Raw genomic sequence first — 19,576 nt, forward strand, 5'->3', positions numbered from 1 at the left:
AAAAATCCGGGCAAGAGCACCCCGTCCCTAGTTCAGGGGTAAATAATTTAATTTTCCTACTTAAGCTAAGTAGGAAAATAAGTAGGAAAAGTAGATGACTCATAACCAACTTTATTTTACAGAACCCTTCTGAACAAAGCAAATCTCACACTATTATGGGCAGATAATGATTCCCCTGAACCTTCAAAATACTACTTTATTTATTATAGTTACAATGAAAAAATTCACTAACTATTCTTGAGAATTAAAATTATCAAAATACAGTAAACTCATCCAAGTGGTCCTCCAAAGTTTCTAAATCAAATCATCTTCTTAAACCTGACAGAGTAGTGCCAAAAGAATTCCTGCAGCTCAACCTACTCTGGCATAAACCTTCTGCCACAGCTGTCAGGTCCCTCCCTGTTTCCCTTTCTTTGTTCCTATGGCTGACTTTAAGTGGTTTCAGTGTAAGTAAATAATGTATTTACTATATTCACAGGCAACTAACCACCGCTGTCAGTAAAGAGAGACTCTCACACATGATGAAATATTACCTTTGTAATTCATCACATTTTTGTCCTGATACCCACTTATGCAGTACGGAAAACAGGCAAAAAAATAGGAAGAAAAATAAAAGGAAATAAAAAAAGAAAAAAAAAGACAGAACTGTGGAGGGATTAAATGCAAAGGACAAATGAAGAATATACCAAGAATTAAAAAAGAGTAATGAAATGTGGCCACACCAAGAAAGTTAAAATCAGACTGAGAACAACCTGAGATAGCAAACCAAAGAAAAAAGAAAACAGATACACCAACTGGCTTGAAAGACCAAAACTACTAGAGAACAGAAGCTCTTTTACTGCTGAGGCACTAGCAGTATTGGGGATGATTATAACTTTCCTAAATTTTTATTTCCCACCTCATTTACAGGCAATGGCACATGAAATTCCAGCATGGAATTTTGAATTGGCTGATTTGAAAGAGAACCAGTACTTGATACATCATTTAGCAATCCCTGTGGTCACATATGCCATCGGTAGTAATCTTACTCCCAGATTTTTTACTGTGTTTTAGGGAGTCATCACATAACTACTGACCTTTCCTCTTCCCTGTAGATTAAATGCTGCCTTCCACAGATACAAACAATGAGGAGACACAAATGCAATATATGACAACAAAGCACACACAAGTGTTTAGTATAAAATCATAGGAGCATTTTCATGATGCAAGTTACTCAAAATTGGGAAAACTGGTTTATGACCAATTTGCAAATCTGTGTTTGTTCCATAGTCCAAACACTGCCAGTTCCCATCTGGAGGGCTGCTTGGAGGCAGGCAGCACTGCCTGGTACAAAGGCATGTATCTGGGGTAAAGGCAAATGCCCAGCTTATAGTCACATTCACAACACAGGAAAAGACCAAACTAGCAGCAGATCATTCCTTAGTTTGATCTTCCAGTCCCAAGGGAGACCTAGAAAAGAGTTCTTCTGTTGACTGTCAAGGGTTGCATGGCCCCTTCTTTCCCACTGCCCCTCATAAAGAGGTGCCATCTCGTCTAAGGCCTGAAGGAGGACTTTCCTTCCATCAAGCTGCTGCCTTCCCCACGTGGCAAGGGACATTCCTATCAGCTGTCCTGCCTTCCACAGATCGGAAGGGATACCCATAACCACACAGAAGGTGATCTCCCACCATCACCCAAGCCCTCACTCCAGACCATCACCAGCATCACCCATCACTGCCCTGAGTCACAGTACCACCAGCAGCATCCCCAGAGTTGGAATTTGTCCTGCTGAGCACACAGCAGAGCTCCTACAGCTATCCCCTTCTCCTGCCCATGCTCACCCAGATGGTTAATGTGGGAGGCTGTCACAAGCCTTGCTAAAGTCAGAGCAAGTGGCAGTCACTGCTGTCCCCTGGTCCTCCTTTGAGGACAGTCACCTCCTCAAAGGCTCATGCTTTTCCCGGCACAACTTGTCCTTGGTGGAGCTGTGCTGGTGCCTCCACGTGATCTTCTGTCTTCCACAGCTCTGCCTTTGTACCACTAGGTTTGCCAGACAAGCTCTTGGAAAAGGCATAGCATGATGCTCTTGTCAAATCCCTCCTTGCTCAATCCCACCACCTGATACATGCTTACTGGCATTTTGCTTCTCTGGCATCCTGGATGAATAAACTTCGTATCAAAGGCCAGCAGGGCAATTCATCCCATGGTTTGCAGCAGGTAGTTCTTGGATTACACTCAGCTTCTTCAAAACTCCTATAGTGTCACCACAGCTGCATCCATTTTTTCCCACTACTTAAGTTCAAATTTATAATCTGTGGTATTTTGTCAGAAACAGTTGAAATTCAACATTTGGCTCAAAGCAGCCTGCAAAGCTGCTCTTACCCCCATACAGCTCATAAATCTATTTATGTGAACAGAGAACTGCCACTGTATTTGCAAACTCACCATTAAAGGAGTTAGAAAAGTATTTATAAAATTTATAGCTATTTATAGTCCATAAAATAAAAAACACAGCACAGTTCCGATGAGAGAAACTGAAATGGGAAAAGATCGTTAAGAGCTCGTTTGGTAACATCTTTAAATTAAGGGATTTCAACAGAAATGAGTTGCCAATTGCCCTCCTCTTCTTTCCCCCTTGCTCTTTTCCTCTGAAATAAATGGCAAAGCACACAAGGGAACAGACTTCCTTGATTACATCCAAGTTTCCTAGCGCTTTTCACAAACACATTTTTAGTAGAAGAGCACAGCAGTGACTGGCAACATGGAGGATGATTGCTCTTACGGCATTTGGTTTAGGAGCAACAGAGAGATTAGGTCTATCTCTTGCCAGGAGGATCCCTGCCGTCTAGACAGGACTAGTTAGACACTGTCTTAGTTTTGTGCACATGGTACGTCCTGGTGAAGAGTGGTGGGAGCTGGAACACAGCTGGTGACTTTTGAGATTTATTAACTGAATCTTTTTGGTCAACTTGAAAGTGTGGATATTTTGAGGGTGAATTCATATTGTGTAATGCTGCCATAGTCTAATAATGAAAGCAACTACAGAAGTTTCATGATTTGATAATTCATAACACAAATGGAGCCTCTTCCATCCTACCACCAAGCACTAATATCCATTTTGCATGCCATTTACAGATGAGGTGAAGGAGCCATTTTTAGGTTCCTACCTCTGCAGCAACAACTCATCTCCGAAAAGAATGAATAGTTGCTACTTTGGGACAAAAGAAAGGGCTTGAAGTAGCAATTGTTTTTCATATGACAACAGATTGGGCATGCATAAATTCATGAGAAATTAGTAGTGTAGTGTTACTACACTCACCATATTTACATATTGAAGATCACAGTAAGTTTTGAGTGGAATTCAAGCTAACTGAGAATCATTAGGATAAATCCTTAGGTACAACTGAGAAGTGAGGAACCTCAAAAATCTCAGAAGAATCATTCCAAAGAATTCAAGTAAGGCACCAAGTACAGGCTACTCCAATCAAATATGAGTGACTTATTCAGGCTACCTTAGTGAATACACAGACCGAGGTCCCTTGTGTATGACAAGCTGCTTCCCATTCCACATTGTCCAGATTCTCCAGACATGGCTTTTTCTCATCATATTTGCAGTTACTGATGCATGCTGGCTCTTTCCTACTCATTTTCCTGTGGCTTCTCTAAAATTACTTTCTTTCTTTCCTCCACTCCAATTCTGAGAAATACCTTTGGTCACCTGTGTCACATACCTGTAAACTTATAACTGCATTTAATACAATCCTCTTCACATTGTATCCATGCCCAGATAAACCATATCCTACTTTTCCACACTGTCCCACTCTACCCTGGGCTAAAGAGAACAATTTGTGAGACTAGTATCAGTTTCTAAATCCACTCACACTATTCAGAAAAGATAGAACTGAGATACTAACCATGTGATCAATGAAAACTCAATAGCAGTCACTCAAGAGAAAAGCTATTAACTTTTTGGCAGAATTCCAAATCTGTTGCTTTTTACCTGAATTGCCCCTTCATTTCAAATGACTACAGCAGTTAGCATTCTTGTTCAAGATCCTACACAATATAATAGAAACTTGCCATTGTTAAAATGGCACACATTTAGCAATGAGTTTGGAAAGCAGCTTTAATACCTCTCTGGTTTAAAGCCTACTCATGTATTGTGTGTATGCACAAGATGACACAGAAAGCAGTGGTGCAACAGGCAATGGCTATACAGAATTCAGCATGAAGTCTGTTCACTTCAGACCATCAACTGTTTTGAAAAAGTAAACTATGACTTAAACACCTTATTTAAAATCCAGTTTATTACATTACCAGCATGTTAGTGTTTGAAGCTGCTAACACGAGAAAGCTGATGATTTTATTAATCTGTGATGAATGAACTTTACTGCACCACCCCAAAAATAGCTTTACTATTAAATCTTTGTGAACCATATTTAAAAACATTTAAAAATTCTCCTTTAATTACTGAAGTAGTTTAGAGCCAACACACAAAAATGGCAACCCAAAATGAAACACTGTGGATGCACTCTGTAGGTGCAGCACAGTAGTGTTCCAAGTGTGATAAGGAGAGCACTCCCCTGGTGTTTCCTTTGGTTTATGGACATCACAAACTAGATTTCTTTTGGGTGAAACTGAACTGCAAAATATGCTCCAGAAGCACATCTAATACATTCCAGGTACAAATGGGTATTTATTATCCAATATTAGACAAAATACTTCAAACTAAATAATTCTGAAATGTGTACAGCACCGATGTCAGGTCCTCCATTTCTACTGTTTTGCTGCATGCATCTGCTCCTACTGAGCTACACCAGCTGTTACTGCCAACACAACTCCAAACACTGCTTTCTGATGAGTTAGGGATGTCATGGATGTAGCAGTTTTACAAAACACTACTATTCACCACAGGACAGACCTCTGAAAATTTTTAGCCAAGTGCAATTAAATTAAAAGGGAAAAATCATCAATGCTAAGTTCTTAAAAGCATTTTTGCAACTCATCTTTGAAACACAAGCTGTTGCAATTGTTAATTATTTGCAGCTGAGCATCAAATTTAAAGAATAATTTTAAACAAAGGGCAAGAAATCAGCAATTTACCTTATTGCTTCCTCCACGGATTGGCCAACTATATTTGAGGAGGGACCTGGCTGAGACAAAGGTGTCAGGCTTATCACCCATTTTACTGGCTTGTAATATTCATCACTGGAGCTTAACAGGTAGAACAGCGTGGTCAGAAAAATCACCTGCAAAACAAAATGAAGTTTTAAATTACAAGGTAATAAATACCCCACAGAATCAGAGTATGAAGCTATGCTTCAGATATTGAATTTTACTGAAAAGGAACAAGATACTCTTCCACAAGCCTGGATTTAGAAAAACAGAGCTGAAAGAATTATTTTCTCCCCTGCTCCAAAAAGGACTTAATATTTACAGCTAAACATTATAAAATTTCTGTCTTTGTTCAGCTTCTTTCTAAAGTCCCATCTAGACCAAACAACTAGAATGCTGACAAACATTACAGTTGTGGGGCTCTTTGGTTCTTTTTCAGCATGATTAGCAGATCAAAAAATTGCTGAATAGTTACATCTATTCTCAAAACAAGCAAACAAAACTGCCAAACAAATTTGGGCTGTCTCAAGAGTCATCATGCAGCTGAGTATCAGATATGAATTACACAAAAATTCACAACCATATATTTTATGTTGAGCTGGCAATCCTAAGTGAATATTCCTCCAGTGAGTTTGATGATGAGTCTCAGTGGAAGTGATGGCAGTTCCACTGTTTCAGTTAAAAGACAAAGAAATTATCATCAGATTGGATTAGCTTCCTCTATGTTGCAGTCAACTATGTTTCTCTTATTTTCCTGTAAGTGGGCTCATTCTTCTTGGGTAAGAATGAATCACAGAACTGTGCCCATCTTGAAACAGAATACCTCAAACAAGAAAAATCCATTCTGTATGCTCCAAATGTAAACTATGGCTTCTATTTGCTTTATGTACACAACTCAGGTATTTTTTCTTTCCTCCCAAGATTAGAAAGAATTCTTTCACCTTCCGTATTTCCTAACTACTTGTATTCTAGAATAAACCACATCTTAATCTTTTCTTTATGAGCCAAACAGCCTGATCTCCATAAGTCTCTTACTTTCAAGCATTTTATCCAGTTTGCAGATACCTCATGCTCTTTTCCTTCACTCCCTCTGAAGATGCTCAGAAAACAAAATGCAAACAGCATTGCAATATTTCATTACCAATCTCAAAATGACATCTGTCTCTGTTCCTAATTTCTTTATACTCAGTAAAATGCTACTCCCATTTTCCTCCTACTCTGCCCTCCCAAACTTAAACCTGAAAGTCACATTTAACTATTAACCTCTAATGACCCCCGTCCAAATTGCCATATATTGGTTTAGGCTACATTCCATCTCCCCAGGCGTTTAACTTCTGCCTTGGGAGATAAACCAATCTAGCTAATAAAACAAGTTACTATATTAGCAGATTTTAACAGGATGCTGTTCACATTAATTTTGAGCTTAAAAAAAAAACAAACAATAATTAGGCCTTGCTTTATGAGAGATAGTCTAGCGCTAGTAGTGTATCAGCTATGTTTTGCTACAGCTTCAAGTAAGAGAATCTCAAATCACATTTTAACATCCTTTGTAATTCTGAAATTATGGCTATTTCTCTTCCTTGATGGGCTCCGCCATTTCTAAGCTACTATATTTTCTGATTTCAGTAGAAAATTCTATACTGAAGCAGGCACCCAGATGATGTCATGTCTTTCTTTCACTGAGCAGATTCTTCTGCACATGCAGTTTTCAACAGAGAGAGCAGCATACTGCTCTAAGCACAGTAAGCATAATGTCTGCTTATCCTGACTGTTCTACCCCAGTGTTTACAGAAGAAACTTGCTTTCTTAAGGAGACACAAGACAGACATACCCACCTGAAGGGTGAAAGCCAAAGCGATGGTTGTGGAATAAATTCCACTGCTATTCAACAGCAATGGAATAAAATAGCATTAAGCTGAACTACAAGACAGGAAAACTTACAAACCCTACTCAATTTCTGCTAAAAGACAGATGTAAGCACAGCATCACACAAAATTAAATTTTGGAATTCTGGAGTATCTGCCTTTTAGGAAATAAACGTATTTCCTTTAGCATAATAGGTGTAGAAATGCAAAAAAGAACCTGTAGTCACAGAATATAATAATGTATTATCAAATGGCTTGTTGACTCTTCCAACAAGTAGAATAACATAAATACTACATTCAGCAGCAAAAGATATGTACTGTCTTAGAGCAACTGGAGGCTAAAAGCTTTCAGACCTCTTTACAGGATATCTGAGATACCTAAATTGTTTCCTAAGCAACAATTCAAGATCCTGCTGATGACTATGAGAAAGAATTTACCAAAGACAAAACAGCATGACCTTTCCATAGTTAAACAATTGATGGATTACTACTTCATGCTGTAGAATTTGTCCTGTAGCTGAAAACATTACATACTCTAAGTTGAGGAGGGATAGACTGAATTCAAGGAGAAAACTCTGGGTAAATACTCTCTAGCAAAATGATAATTCAGCATTTCCACAGGTATCAAGAAACATACAACCTAATTGCTTGTGCATCAGGTCCATTGATTCAGTAAATATTTTTGTATCAGCTTCTCATACTCGATTTTCTGCTGAAAAGCTTCAGGATTTTTGTTTGTTGGGAGTTTTTTGCTTGTTTTGGTTTTTTTGGTTGTTTGTTTAGTTGTGTGTTTAACAACATCCAAAATCTGTGCATTCCCTGCAGGACTGTAGATGCCCATCAGCCAAATTGAACTTTTTCTCTTCCAGTCTTTGTAAGAGAATATGAGCAGAGTGAGTGAGTGCACATGTGAGTACACACATGTGCATAATTATACATCCACACAAAGGCATACACATAAATCCATGGGCACACGTGTGCACACAGGAACTTGTATTCAGAAGTGAAATACAAGTGACACTTCTGTAACTAATGATCAGTTTTCAAAAGTCTGCTGAAGATCTGAACACAATCTAACTGGATCATGGATGGATGTTCTACACGGATTGACATTCCTACTTAGTTTTTTGATGGAAGACGTATTTTTCAAAATTGAGCTTTTGAACAAAGTGTCCATTGTTTCCACGCTTTAAAGAACAATTTTTTAAACCTGAAACAGAACTCAGTATTTTAATTTCTATTCAAGGTAACTAAAACTGGATTGAAATGTAATCAGCAGAAAAGCTAACAACTATGAACATTATCTTGTTGGAAAATTTAAGTTAGTGTGTGCCACCCCAAACCAGTAAAAACTTTTCTGTGGCAACTAGGAAACCTGAAAAATGAAAAAATAAAAGTACAGTTCAAGCATCTAACCTTTAAAAGAATTCCAACACAGCAAGATCCCAATTACCTCTGCTAAACCAGCTGACTGCACAAATGCCCCAACAAGAGGCAGGATGCTGCTGGCAGACAAAAAGTCAGGATCATGCATCACAGCAATAGCATGCAATGAACTTGATATAAGTCATTAGGCATCTAAAAATAAATTTTCTATCTGAGCCTGAGTGCCTTGAAATCATTGGCAATTAGTTCCCAAGCTTGCAACTTTTGTATACTAACAAAAATTTAGGACACAGTTTTAAATGTGCCATCTTGGGTGAAGTTGTGGACTAAGGAAGAAATAAAAGGCTCTCATGCAATCTTTTTTTATGGAAGACAACTAGAGAACAAAATTGGTGATTTCCCTGTAAAAACATTTTTCCATCTCCTGAATGCAGTGGCTTGTATAGGGATATGCTTATGCAGACCTGCTATAAGGTTTCAGCACTTATGTAGGACATTACAAACTACAGCTTAGTACCTTTAAGGCCTGAAACAAGAATTTTCCACTAACAAAATAGTGAAGACAGGAAGACTTACTACCTCCTAATCTTGCCCTTCACCTAGAATGCCCCCAAACTGATAGTAAATTTGCAAAAGCTTACAGAATTTTGGTATTAGATAAGTTTAGAAGATGTTTTCAATGCTTTAGGTTTGAGTTTTCCTTGTTACAATATGTGCAATTAGGTTACTCCAGTAAAATGGACCATGTAAATCAATGACACACTACTTACCACTGAAAGCACAAAATTGAGAAGAGCTGTCCCACTGTGGAAGAGGATTGTCACTAATGCTGTAACAGTAGTAAACAACAGGCTCACATTGCGACTCATCACAATCCACAGAGACTCCAGGATCTGAAAAAGGAGGGAGAATACAGATTTAGACATTGGATGCTATTAGCAAGGACAGAGAATTACTTGCTGAGTGATTAATCTCCATCAAGCTAAACAAAGACGACAAAAAAAAAATCATCTTTCCTCACTCCTATACTACAGCAGGTTCTAGCAAGTGAAAATGTCCACTTTACCAAGGTAAGTTTCTATGTAGCTGATTATAAGGTTTTGGAATTTTTCTCTCAGTATTCAAAAGTATTTCATTATGTAAAACTGCAAAAAACCTAGATGTGGTGACACTTGTTTACTGTGATTAACATTCCTGCCAAGCAGATCTTGTCTTGGGAGAAAATATTCACCTTTTCAAAAGCAGAAAATTATAAGACACAAAGAACAAGGAGTAACATCACAAGTCAGAAATGAATCTGAGGCTCCCAATCCAATAATAAAATTACTACTTCAATAAATTTGTTGTTAAAAGCTTTCATGGTAATGATGTTTTTAGTAGTATCTGCAGAGAAATGCAGAAGTTGTGATTTTGAGTAAGGCTATATCAGTTAAGTAATTATTAAAAAACTGGCAACTATTAGTCTTGGTTTAACAAATAGCAATTAGACCAAATTAAAACAAAACCAATCAACCAACACCCCCTAAAACCAAAAAAACCTTCCTCAGTAGTCAGCATTTGTAGAGCAGACAATGTGATCACCATGTGATCACCTCTCCTTTAGAAGTGAGTGAATCATATTAAACATAATTTATTAAGCATGAACTTGAGAGGGAAAAAGTGCTGGGGGAAATGACAGGGAATTACAACACAGAAAGACCTACTTAGTTCATGCTTCCTACTATTTAATGGGAATTATAAATGTTAAAGCTCATCTTTTGTACAGATTTTATTAGCGTCTCTTCAGAATTCAAGTGAGGTTAGACGTGAAGAGGACACTGCTGAAAAACGTTCTCCCACTGGCACCTATCCCTTTGCTTCTTCTATTGACTACAAATTCATCCTGGGGTCGTAGCAGTGCTACAAATTCATGCCGCCCCATGGTAACATTATCATGGGCACATTATGTTAGGAGGACTGCAGACACACAGGACAGTGAATTCTGAGTGAATGGTTTGTAGCTAAAGCAGAGGCCTTCCAGTTGGTATTCAGGAAGGATAGTGCTATCATTGCTAACAGCAGGCCTTAAGTTGCATGCAAGGGTCCCCGCCCAGATATTTAGGCTTGTTACTAGAACTTGGTGTGTGAACAGAAGCTTCTGTGCCACAGGTCTTCAGTTATAATGTGCAGTTTAATCACAGATCAGCAGCAAAGGCCTTGAAAATAAGAACACAGGTTGAAAACAAAGGTCCCTGACACAGGAACAGTGCTTTGAGTAAGAAGGCATTGAAGATGCACAACTTTATGAGCTAGGAAGATTGGTTTTCCTTCAAGAAAATGCAGTAGGAACTAAGAAAGGGGGAAAGAAACCACAACAGGCTAACAACAGGACAAGGCAGCTGTGACTACCTGGAAAAATAATACTTTTCCCAAGTATCACAGTACACAGTCCAGAGCAGAGGCCAAGGGGTGGGAGCTGTCCGGAGTAAGAACACCTTAAGAAAGGACAAGCTCCTTGATCTGAGGAAAGAAGATGTCCATTAAATTCCAGCTCTGCATACCTAAAAGCTCTTCAGCCAGCTCATTTACACTCCTGTGGCTCATTCCATTAAGAACAGCCTCTACTGGTGACAACTACACCGCACCATCACGATGGTTTTTTAGCCTCACAGCTCACGTAGGACATGATTGTTAAGGACTGACCACTTCCAATACATAATGATAATGATTAGGAGAGTGCAAAGCAAACCAGGGGTATGAGGCACGTTGTTAATGAAAACTGGTCAAGTTTTGCTCTAAAGAGTAAACAGTAATCAGTAAACTGATTTAACAGCCTTCTAACTAGTAATCATAGCAATTGTTAAAACCCTCACTTGCAACACATAAGCTGAGCTGATACCAGTGAGAGTTTACAAGGAGAGGAGCTTGTTCCATCTGCCAGAGGAGAGCACAGAATTGGTGGGACTGTGAAAGTTTTCAAAATAGGATGTTTCTCCAGTATAGGCAGGATTTATTGAACACTTTCCCTAGAAGATTAAGCCCGAGGGTTGATAAAAAGGAGTCTACAACTGCAGGTTCAAATGTAGGTATCAGGTTGCTTCATTAACATCAGGAAAGGCTCTCCTGTGAACATCCTTGTTTTGTGGTGTCATTGATTGGAACTGTTGAACCAGTTATCACCCGCATCTGCTTTAGAAGAAATGTAGGTAGTGGCTTTCTACAGCTTTGCTATGTCTTATGAAAGCAACTGCATCTTTTAGGACTCCAACTAAAGAGTATTCCTTGCTACGCATAGGTATCATTAAAATTTCAAGATACAAGCTCTTCATAGCTAAGGTGAGAAGACAGACATAGCAGACACTAATCATTACTGAATACAGTGTCAGAACGTGCTCAAATACTTCCCTACCACTCACAAAATCAAATTACATGCAGCTGCACCTAAGAGCTCATAATGCTGTTTGATTCCCAGAGCCTACTGCAGCTGAGTTGATGAGGTCACCTACTACACATGAAGAATTGTTAACGCCTTGCCAGCTGAGTTCTCTAAACAACAAAGTGTGAATATTTAGGCAACAATGCTACATTACTTTTAGTTACTTTTTTCCTATTAAATAACAGAAAACCACACCTCTTTCCCCAAACCACTGCTCTGCAAGCAGCTGTGAGGGATCAGTGTTAAAAAGAACTACAAAGCTGTACAGAATTCAGGACTCTCTTACACATCACACCGTGCCACCATCAGCATCAGTTACTCTGCCTTTCCAATGTGTAACAGGCAAGAAAGAAAAATTGCACACAATATTCTCAGGCATCTGAGGGTGTCCTCTTGGCCACTTTTAAACTGGTCAACACCCGAAAATGAGGGTTAAAAGGCACTTGATCAAAACAGTAATTTACTGAGAACTTCACGTCAGCAAACTACTGGAAGCCAGATAAAACTATGTGCCTAATTCTGTATAAAGGGAATAAAACTGGATATAAAGATGTAAAAAAACCAACCCAACATGCTAGTCGACATATTACTGAAAAATGGACTGAATTAACTATAAACTTATGAGATTACTTGAAGAAACTACTGGAGCCAGAGAAAAATAATAGGATGTGTAGTAATTCCATGAAATATTTGAGGAGCTGACTTGATTTAAAATGCACAGATCAGTCATGCTAAAAGCATGGAAAGGGAAACCCAGCTAAGCTGAAGCTTGCTGTGTGTATCTCTGTGCAAGGTCTTCAGTCTTCCTGTCTGGGAGATCTCTGAATGAGATACCACCTGCTGGTGGAATGATGAGTATTCTTGTGCAAGGAGCCAAAAGATCAAATTAAGAAGACATTAGCAATGTCTCATGTAACATCAAGGGAGCTCTGAGTCATCATCACAGATTTAGCCAGCAGCAATTCACTTTCTCAATGCTACAAGCATACAAGAAATGGAGAAAAAGGATTATGAATGGAAAAGCAGATGAATGAGGAAAGAATGAGTCTTTTTTATTTTTCAGAAATTAAATCTTAATAGTCCAGCTACTTGCTGCCTATTTCATCCATCTGATAAACTACCTTAGAGTGGAGTATGGGGTGCAAAATACACGACAAAGTGAGGCTCTACTCTTGCTCTCTCTGCCAAGAATGAGATGAAATAAATCCACTTCAGAAACACACCACTGATTATATTATGCTGGTTTTTAACACTACTGCTTCTAATACTGGAAAAAGGCAGCAGTGCTGCTAACACCAAAGCTTTTAGAGGAAAAAAAAAAAAGCAAACTGATGTCTTGGAAAAGCTTATCTTCATATTAAATCTTCAGCAATTTACATGTTTTTATAGTAAATTACATCAAAATAATTAAGGTCTGTCTACCTCAAACTACAGCTAAGTATAACTGCTATAATGAACAGCACATTTTGAGGGCAGTACAGAAATCTTCCCAGCTTTACCTGATACTCAAAGTTGAAAAGTTGAATCGATGCATGTTGTTACAAATTAAATGAACACCAGCAATTCCCCAGCACACCTACATCAGTAATTTAATTACACGCATTCAACTCTAAAATGAAAATTTCTTCCATTACGGGAAAAGCCTGAAGTGAAACACTAGCATCTGTCATCTCTCAACATTTTTCTTACAGCAAACACTCCTTCTCCTATTAAGGAGGAAGAACACTTTGATTTCCATCAATGGAAAAGAGCTTATCTGCTTGTGGCTGTAATATGACATTGTCAAATAGCTGTATTTTTAGAGAAAACTTGTCATCTGTTCTATTCCGAAATACTTCAGAAAGCCAAGGGGCTAGCAAGACAGTTATTTTTTGGTAAACTCAATCTATGCATAAATATTTGTTACATGCAAGTAGTGTAATCATACACATTTATTCTTTTCCAAAAATGGAGGAAATCTCATTAGAGCTTTGTATCTGCTTCTTTGCATAGCTCTTTACAGCTATCTCGTTGTCTTTAAATTATCTGTATGCTAAAAAAAAACCTGTCAGGATAGCTTTGGGACTGTATTGTGTCTTGCTATATTCTTAAGAACTGCAAACCAGCACTGATTTCAAATGTTCAATTTCATTCTCCCCACAAACACACTCAACCAAAAAATAAAAAAAATAAAACAGTTTGGGTTGGAAGGGACCTTTAAGATCATCTGGTCCCAATCCCCCTGCCACAGGCAGGGTCACCTTTCCTTAGACCAGGTTGCTCAAAGCCCCATCTAATCTTATCTAAATCCCACTCAAAGTTCCATAAAATATGAAAAGAGCAAACTTAGAAAAAACCCAAACTAAAGAATCTAAGCAACAGAAAAATTAAATCCCCAGAACATACACACCCAAAAGCACTCACATAATTTAAAATATTAACCCTTCCCAATTCAGTATGCCATTCTAATAACCCATTGTTCCACTTCAAAATACCAGAAGAAAGGTTTTCATGCTCTGGTAAGAACATAAATCCTGAATAGAGTAAGGCTGCTTTGTATCTTAGGCTAGGTAAAAAACTTGCTTAAACATACCAGACTTAAGCAAAAGCTATTCTTATTTTAATAATCTCCAAGTTTTAATGAACTAAACAAGAACAGAGACTGTATTTTCATCAATTTTAATTAAAAACATTAGCATGAGTAATATTTATGCAATGTGCTGTAGATGAGCAAGCCAGGAAAGAAAATGCTGCCCAGTAAGGATGTGAAATCAGGATTTAGAGCTTTATACTAAGCTGACTGGTTTACAGTCCGCTATTAAGGACATGAGTACATGGAGAAAAAAGACAGGTGTTTCCCCACTGCTGATGAGTAATGAGTTCCTGGAAATAAACAGGAAAGCAAGTCAATTGCTGGCACTTTTTTCTTGAACTTTTAAACCAGGTTTTAGAAGTAAAGCAAGCATGTTAGCCAGATGAAAATTTTAATGTTAATGTTTTTCATTCTTAAATATTTATTCTCTTTACACTTTTCTTCACCTCTCTCTAGCCTGCTAAGATTACTGAAGCACATTTTACATCATGGTTTCTGAGCACTGTGCAGCAATGCTGCAAATGACACACTCTTATCAAGTAGTTTCTCCTCCTTCTGTGCCACTTGCCTAGAAGGAAACTCCACATTGATGTGCTGCATTTTTAAACCCTTTGCCTCAAGCATGCATGGCCAAATTTGAGAAAGTACCAAGCAAATTTCATAATTAACTGAAAAAAGGTTTACTGCAATAAAGTTTCTCTCAACTCTTTCTTGCCTCACATCTTCTATAGTAGAAGCTGTAACAATCTAAGCAACAACTGGGGGAGGAGAGAAAAAGCACACATGCCTATCAGTCTAAACCAAGAACTGCTTGGAGGAAAATATTATCTTTAACTGCATCCACAGATCTACTATAGTGCCAGTTAGGTATAAATAACAGTCTTCCAAAATTGAAGATAATGTAATGACAACAGCTCAAGTTAAAGATGAACTATATTGGGGATTGACTCTATGTATGAAGCACTTAGGATTTAACACTTTTTTTTTTTTTTTGTGAAACACCTTAATTTGTATTGCTTTCAATGCTACCTCTTTTTCTCCTCATAAGATGAAATGTTTTTATTCAGGAATTCACACTGTGTAAAATATTAATTTCGTTCTCCACAGAACTTTCATAAAAGAAGAGAAAAATAAGCTGCTTTCAACCCAACAAATAATAGTAATTTGAGGCAAAATAAAAAAAGATCACCCCCCTCCCTTTTATTGCTTGGTTTTGTTTTCACAACCTCTTAGTCAATAGCTTCTTCAGTTAAAACTTAAACCGACTGTTTTCTTTTTAAAGAGAAAAGACTACATAAAATAATGCACTGAAAATCGGCTTGCAGGTGACACAGGTAACAATATGGCTCAGGAAGACATCTGGGAAGCTGGTATCTATGAAGATGCTGAAAGCAGAAGAGCTTCTTTATCATAAACATTTATGTTTGTTTTACAGTTATATCTTAAATAGGCTTGCAACAATTGATTAGGTAAATAACACTAACAGCGTTTCCATAAGTTTCCATTTACAAGAATCCATAACCTTAGTGGTACTCCTCCTTTCTCAGAGAAACTGCTATCAGTTAAAAATTAGACCAATTTCACAGTTAGTGCAAAGAATACATACTGAGAGAAATGTTTCAATGTTATCGTGAACAAACGATGCAACATCTTGCCAGTCCAGAATATCTCCAAGCCAGCTGTTTTGACGGTTTATGTGCCATTTGTGTCCTTTGTGTCTCCCAGAATGTGTCACATTCTTAAAAACAAAGCAAATAGACATTTGAATAAAATTTAGAGATATGAGAAAGACAAAAGCTATTGCTTTAGACTGATGTTTTCTTAATGAGGAATAGATCCAACATGCACCTAAATACTTAGAGCTGCTTTAACTGGCATCCCCAAAAATACCTAGAAGTACTCTGTGCACTGGAAAAATTAAAGTCTGACAGAAAACTGTAGTTCATTATCCCATTTAATTAGATATGTGTATGTTGTATTGATTCACCTCAGTTAAAAGTCACCTTTACTGCTGGACTGATACAATCGTATCTATTTTGCTCTTGATGAAAGCATATAAGAAAGAGGTAATGATTTCAATTATTGCCTACGTAATTTACAGTTTGCAACATACAAGTTTTCTCAGCACAGCCTGTGAAGAAAAAAGCAAGCAGAAGTCTAAGCAACTAGTTTTCTCACTATTAGTTTCTACCTCTCCAGAGAAAATGTTCAATCACACAAAACCTAAAAGCTAAACTGGATGCAGGAGGATTTCTTCTGATGACACACCTTTGTAACCGCAATGCAACAAGACAACAGGACATGGCCATAAAAACAACAGCTAATTCCTTAAGTGGCTCCTCCCTAATTATGATGCTGCCTATTGCCCAGTGAATAATACCCGATTACCATCTTGAATGCCACAGGCTGTGACTGTGACAAGTGTTTAAGTGTTTCAGAGAAGGAGACCAAAATTCTCTGTAAGCAAGCTTAAGCAAACCGGCTGACGAGTCTTTAATAGAAGAAGACTTCAAGTTCTTAACTCTGATTTTCACAATAAGCATTCCACTACTTGTTAAAATTTTCTGCACACTTTTAGCTTTAGCAACCTGCATGCAAAATGGCAGTATCCTTTTTTTGCCACACATCATTCCAAGTGCAGTCCCTGCACTGATTTATCTAACAGCATTACGTTTTCTGCTCATTACCAATTCTCTCTAGATGCACTGTTACACCTTGTGCTGTACTATTAGCAACCTTCTATAACAATTCGCTGCCAACACAGAGATTTTCTTCTGAGCTAGCAATTTATTTAGAGTAGAAACATACGTATAGTCAAAAATCTCCCTCGAATAGGCCTTCTGTATTTGTAAATATTTACATTTCTGTATGGAGACCTATCACCTGTTCATCTAGTTCTATACCAAAATTGTTATTTCTTTAATGCAGAGATTTCTTGGAACCTTAGAGGTACTTGAAGAATAACTGCATAAAGATAAGTGTTACTGTAATTGCAATCATTTAAATATACAGAAGTATTTCAGGGATATGACTTCTGGATTTGATATTTCCATTGCACAACGGCTAATGAATTGTTCTTTCCTTTAAACTGCAGACAACATTGGCAGCGTAACAATGATTTAACTCTTAGGAACTTTTCAGCATTCAGTGTTTAGAACCCATTTTAAGATGGCTGCAAAAATGCTTTGTAAGAAACTCAATGAGAGGACAATTACTTTGTCACAATTTCTAATTAATAAAAGTTACACAAATCACGCAGAAGACCAGTTGCCTTTTCCCAAGACCTCAACAACCCGAATAACCAGCAGAAAGTGCTAAACTATGAAATACTAATTATAAAAAGTGAGAAAACTGTAAAACGGCACACACAAAACCACACTTAACTACTTAAATGTAGGACACAGCTCTGGCTCTACTAAAACTGTGACTCTAGAATGATGTGTCTTACACACTTGAAACTTTTACCTTCTTTTTACTGACCTTTACTCAACCTTCCAAATTTCTGCAAATCTCTTCCTCAGAAATGCATACTTGGCATAATTATGTCAGAGTACTAAATGATAGTTTACATGTATACCATTTAAATTAGTTACCTTCACAAACCAAGAGTGATAAAGCCTGTCCCAGAGCTCCAGCACTTGTTTTTCAATCACAGCAGTGTTATTTACTTTTTCTCCTAAAATCTTATGGAGCTAAAACACATAAAAATCTATTATTATACAGGACAGAACAAAGCAGGCATCCACTGATGAACTTCATGCTTGATGAATAATGTAAGATTGTCTGTAAAGGCACATTTCAAACCCAAGTTATTAGAAAAATTAGTATCAGCATGAAATATATACTCCAGATAAAATGGTTCACAATTCAAAGACTTTGTTAGAAAACATTCTGCTGCACCAAGGATTTCTTTCTGCACTGCAAAACAAATGCTGTCTCTAAAATCCTTAATCCAAAGCCCTTGATCATATCTTTAGAGGAAATATTTCAAATAATTTGAGATGTGTGCTAGACATCAAAAATATGAGTGAGAATCTTGGCAAATTCTTCTGAAGAAGAATATAGCTTAACTATACAAATTATGATTTAAAAAATGTCCAGTGTACCACACCCAGCCCACGCAGAAATGAGGGGAGAGGGAGGAGCAGTGGTCCCAATAAAAGTTTACATTGTCTATAATACAACAGCCAAAGTCAGTTAAAAAATTACTTGATTTTATTTGATGCATTTTCACTGGGAATCATTAGAATGAAGACAGATTCTTCAGTTCTTAAAAAGAAACTATCCCCTGAACAGTTTATTTCTTTTTACTTCTGTGAAATACAAGAAATGAAAACAAAAACCAAAGAATTTGAGCTTTTTGGCAGCTCTCTCTTACCTTATGTGTGATCCATTCTCGGCCATACTGGTATACGTTGTTAGCTGCAGAATTTAGTGCCTTCTGAATGACCTGAGCTTCTGGGAGCCAGCTGAGGAGGGTGGATTTTAAAAGGGAAAACAAAGTTAACCGTTGTATATTATACTCACTTCATTACACCCAAAACATATTGCAAATTAACATTCTGAAACAACAAATCATTATGGTTAAATACATATAAAATTACTACAACTCAAATGTTCCCTTCTACATATTAAGGAAAAGATTTTCCCATAAGCAAAGCAGAATTAAATCTAGGGCATGTCATTGCATTTAAAATCCTCCAAGGTTCCTGCAAATTTAATTAATTTGATATCTCAACTTTTCCACAAGAGATCTGTTCTTCAATCTCTATGTATGCTATTCACACAATATTATTTTTTTTCACAGAGTTTCCTGAAAATATCCTATGAAGCAGTCTCACCTAGCTGCAAACACAATCTTTTGAAATTACAAGCTGAATGTAAATTGTTAACATAGTTTCCATGAAAAAGCAACCAGCCGACAAAAAGACATCAGTTATTTCTAAGTCCTCACCAAACCACTTGCTTGTGAATTTCTTCAGGGACTCACATCACTTTCAAGCAATGTACCCTACTGAGTTGTCAGCACTTTACTTGTGAATACAGGGCACACAATCTCTGCTTTCCCTTTCTTTTTACATCTTGATTCAATGGCACTTGTGGGAGCCCTTCCAAAACAAAACGAAAGCATTCAGGAAACAGAACTGCTGCATTTATTCACCTGACTGAAGATCAACATGGAAGCTCCTCTGTCTGTATAATGCTTCAGAAATGTTCCAGATTGGAATCCCAACACTTCAGTCA

The 19,576-nt window shown here is 37.5% G+C and overlaps 1 protein-coding gene across 2 annotated transcripts in view; it reads right to left on the reverse strand.

Annotated features, from left to right (window-relative positions):
• The window catches only part of TMEM245 (transmembrane protein 245), a 76,749-nt gene that overhangs the window by 21,685 nt on the left and 35,488 nt on the right, over nt 1–19,576 (reverse strand). For both annotated transcript variants that reach the window (XM_038126749.1, XM_038126748.1), the window contains 5 exons: nt 18,711–18,801; nt 17,926–18,024; nt 15,939–16,070; nt 9,116–9,238; nt 5,083–5,228 (listed from right to left, as the gene is read on the reverse strand). In XM_038126749.1, coding sequence (XP_037982677.1) covers nt 5,083–5,228; nt 9,116–9,238; nt 15,939–16,070; nt 17,926–18,024; nt 18,711–18,801 — 591 coding nt within the window. The remainder of the gene's footprint in view (nt 1–5,082; nt 5,229–9,115; nt 9,239–15,938; nt 16,071–17,925; nt 18,025–18,710; nt 18,802–19,576) is intronic.

Source organism: Motacilla alba, chromosome 2, assembly GCF_015832195.1.
Source record: "Motacilla alba alba isolate MOTALB_02 chromosome 2, Motacilla_alba_V1.0_pri, whole genome shotgun sequence".
Taxonomy (NCBI): domain Eukaryota; kingdom Metazoa; phylum Chordata; class Aves; order Passeriformes; family Motacillidae; genus Motacilla; species Motacilla alba.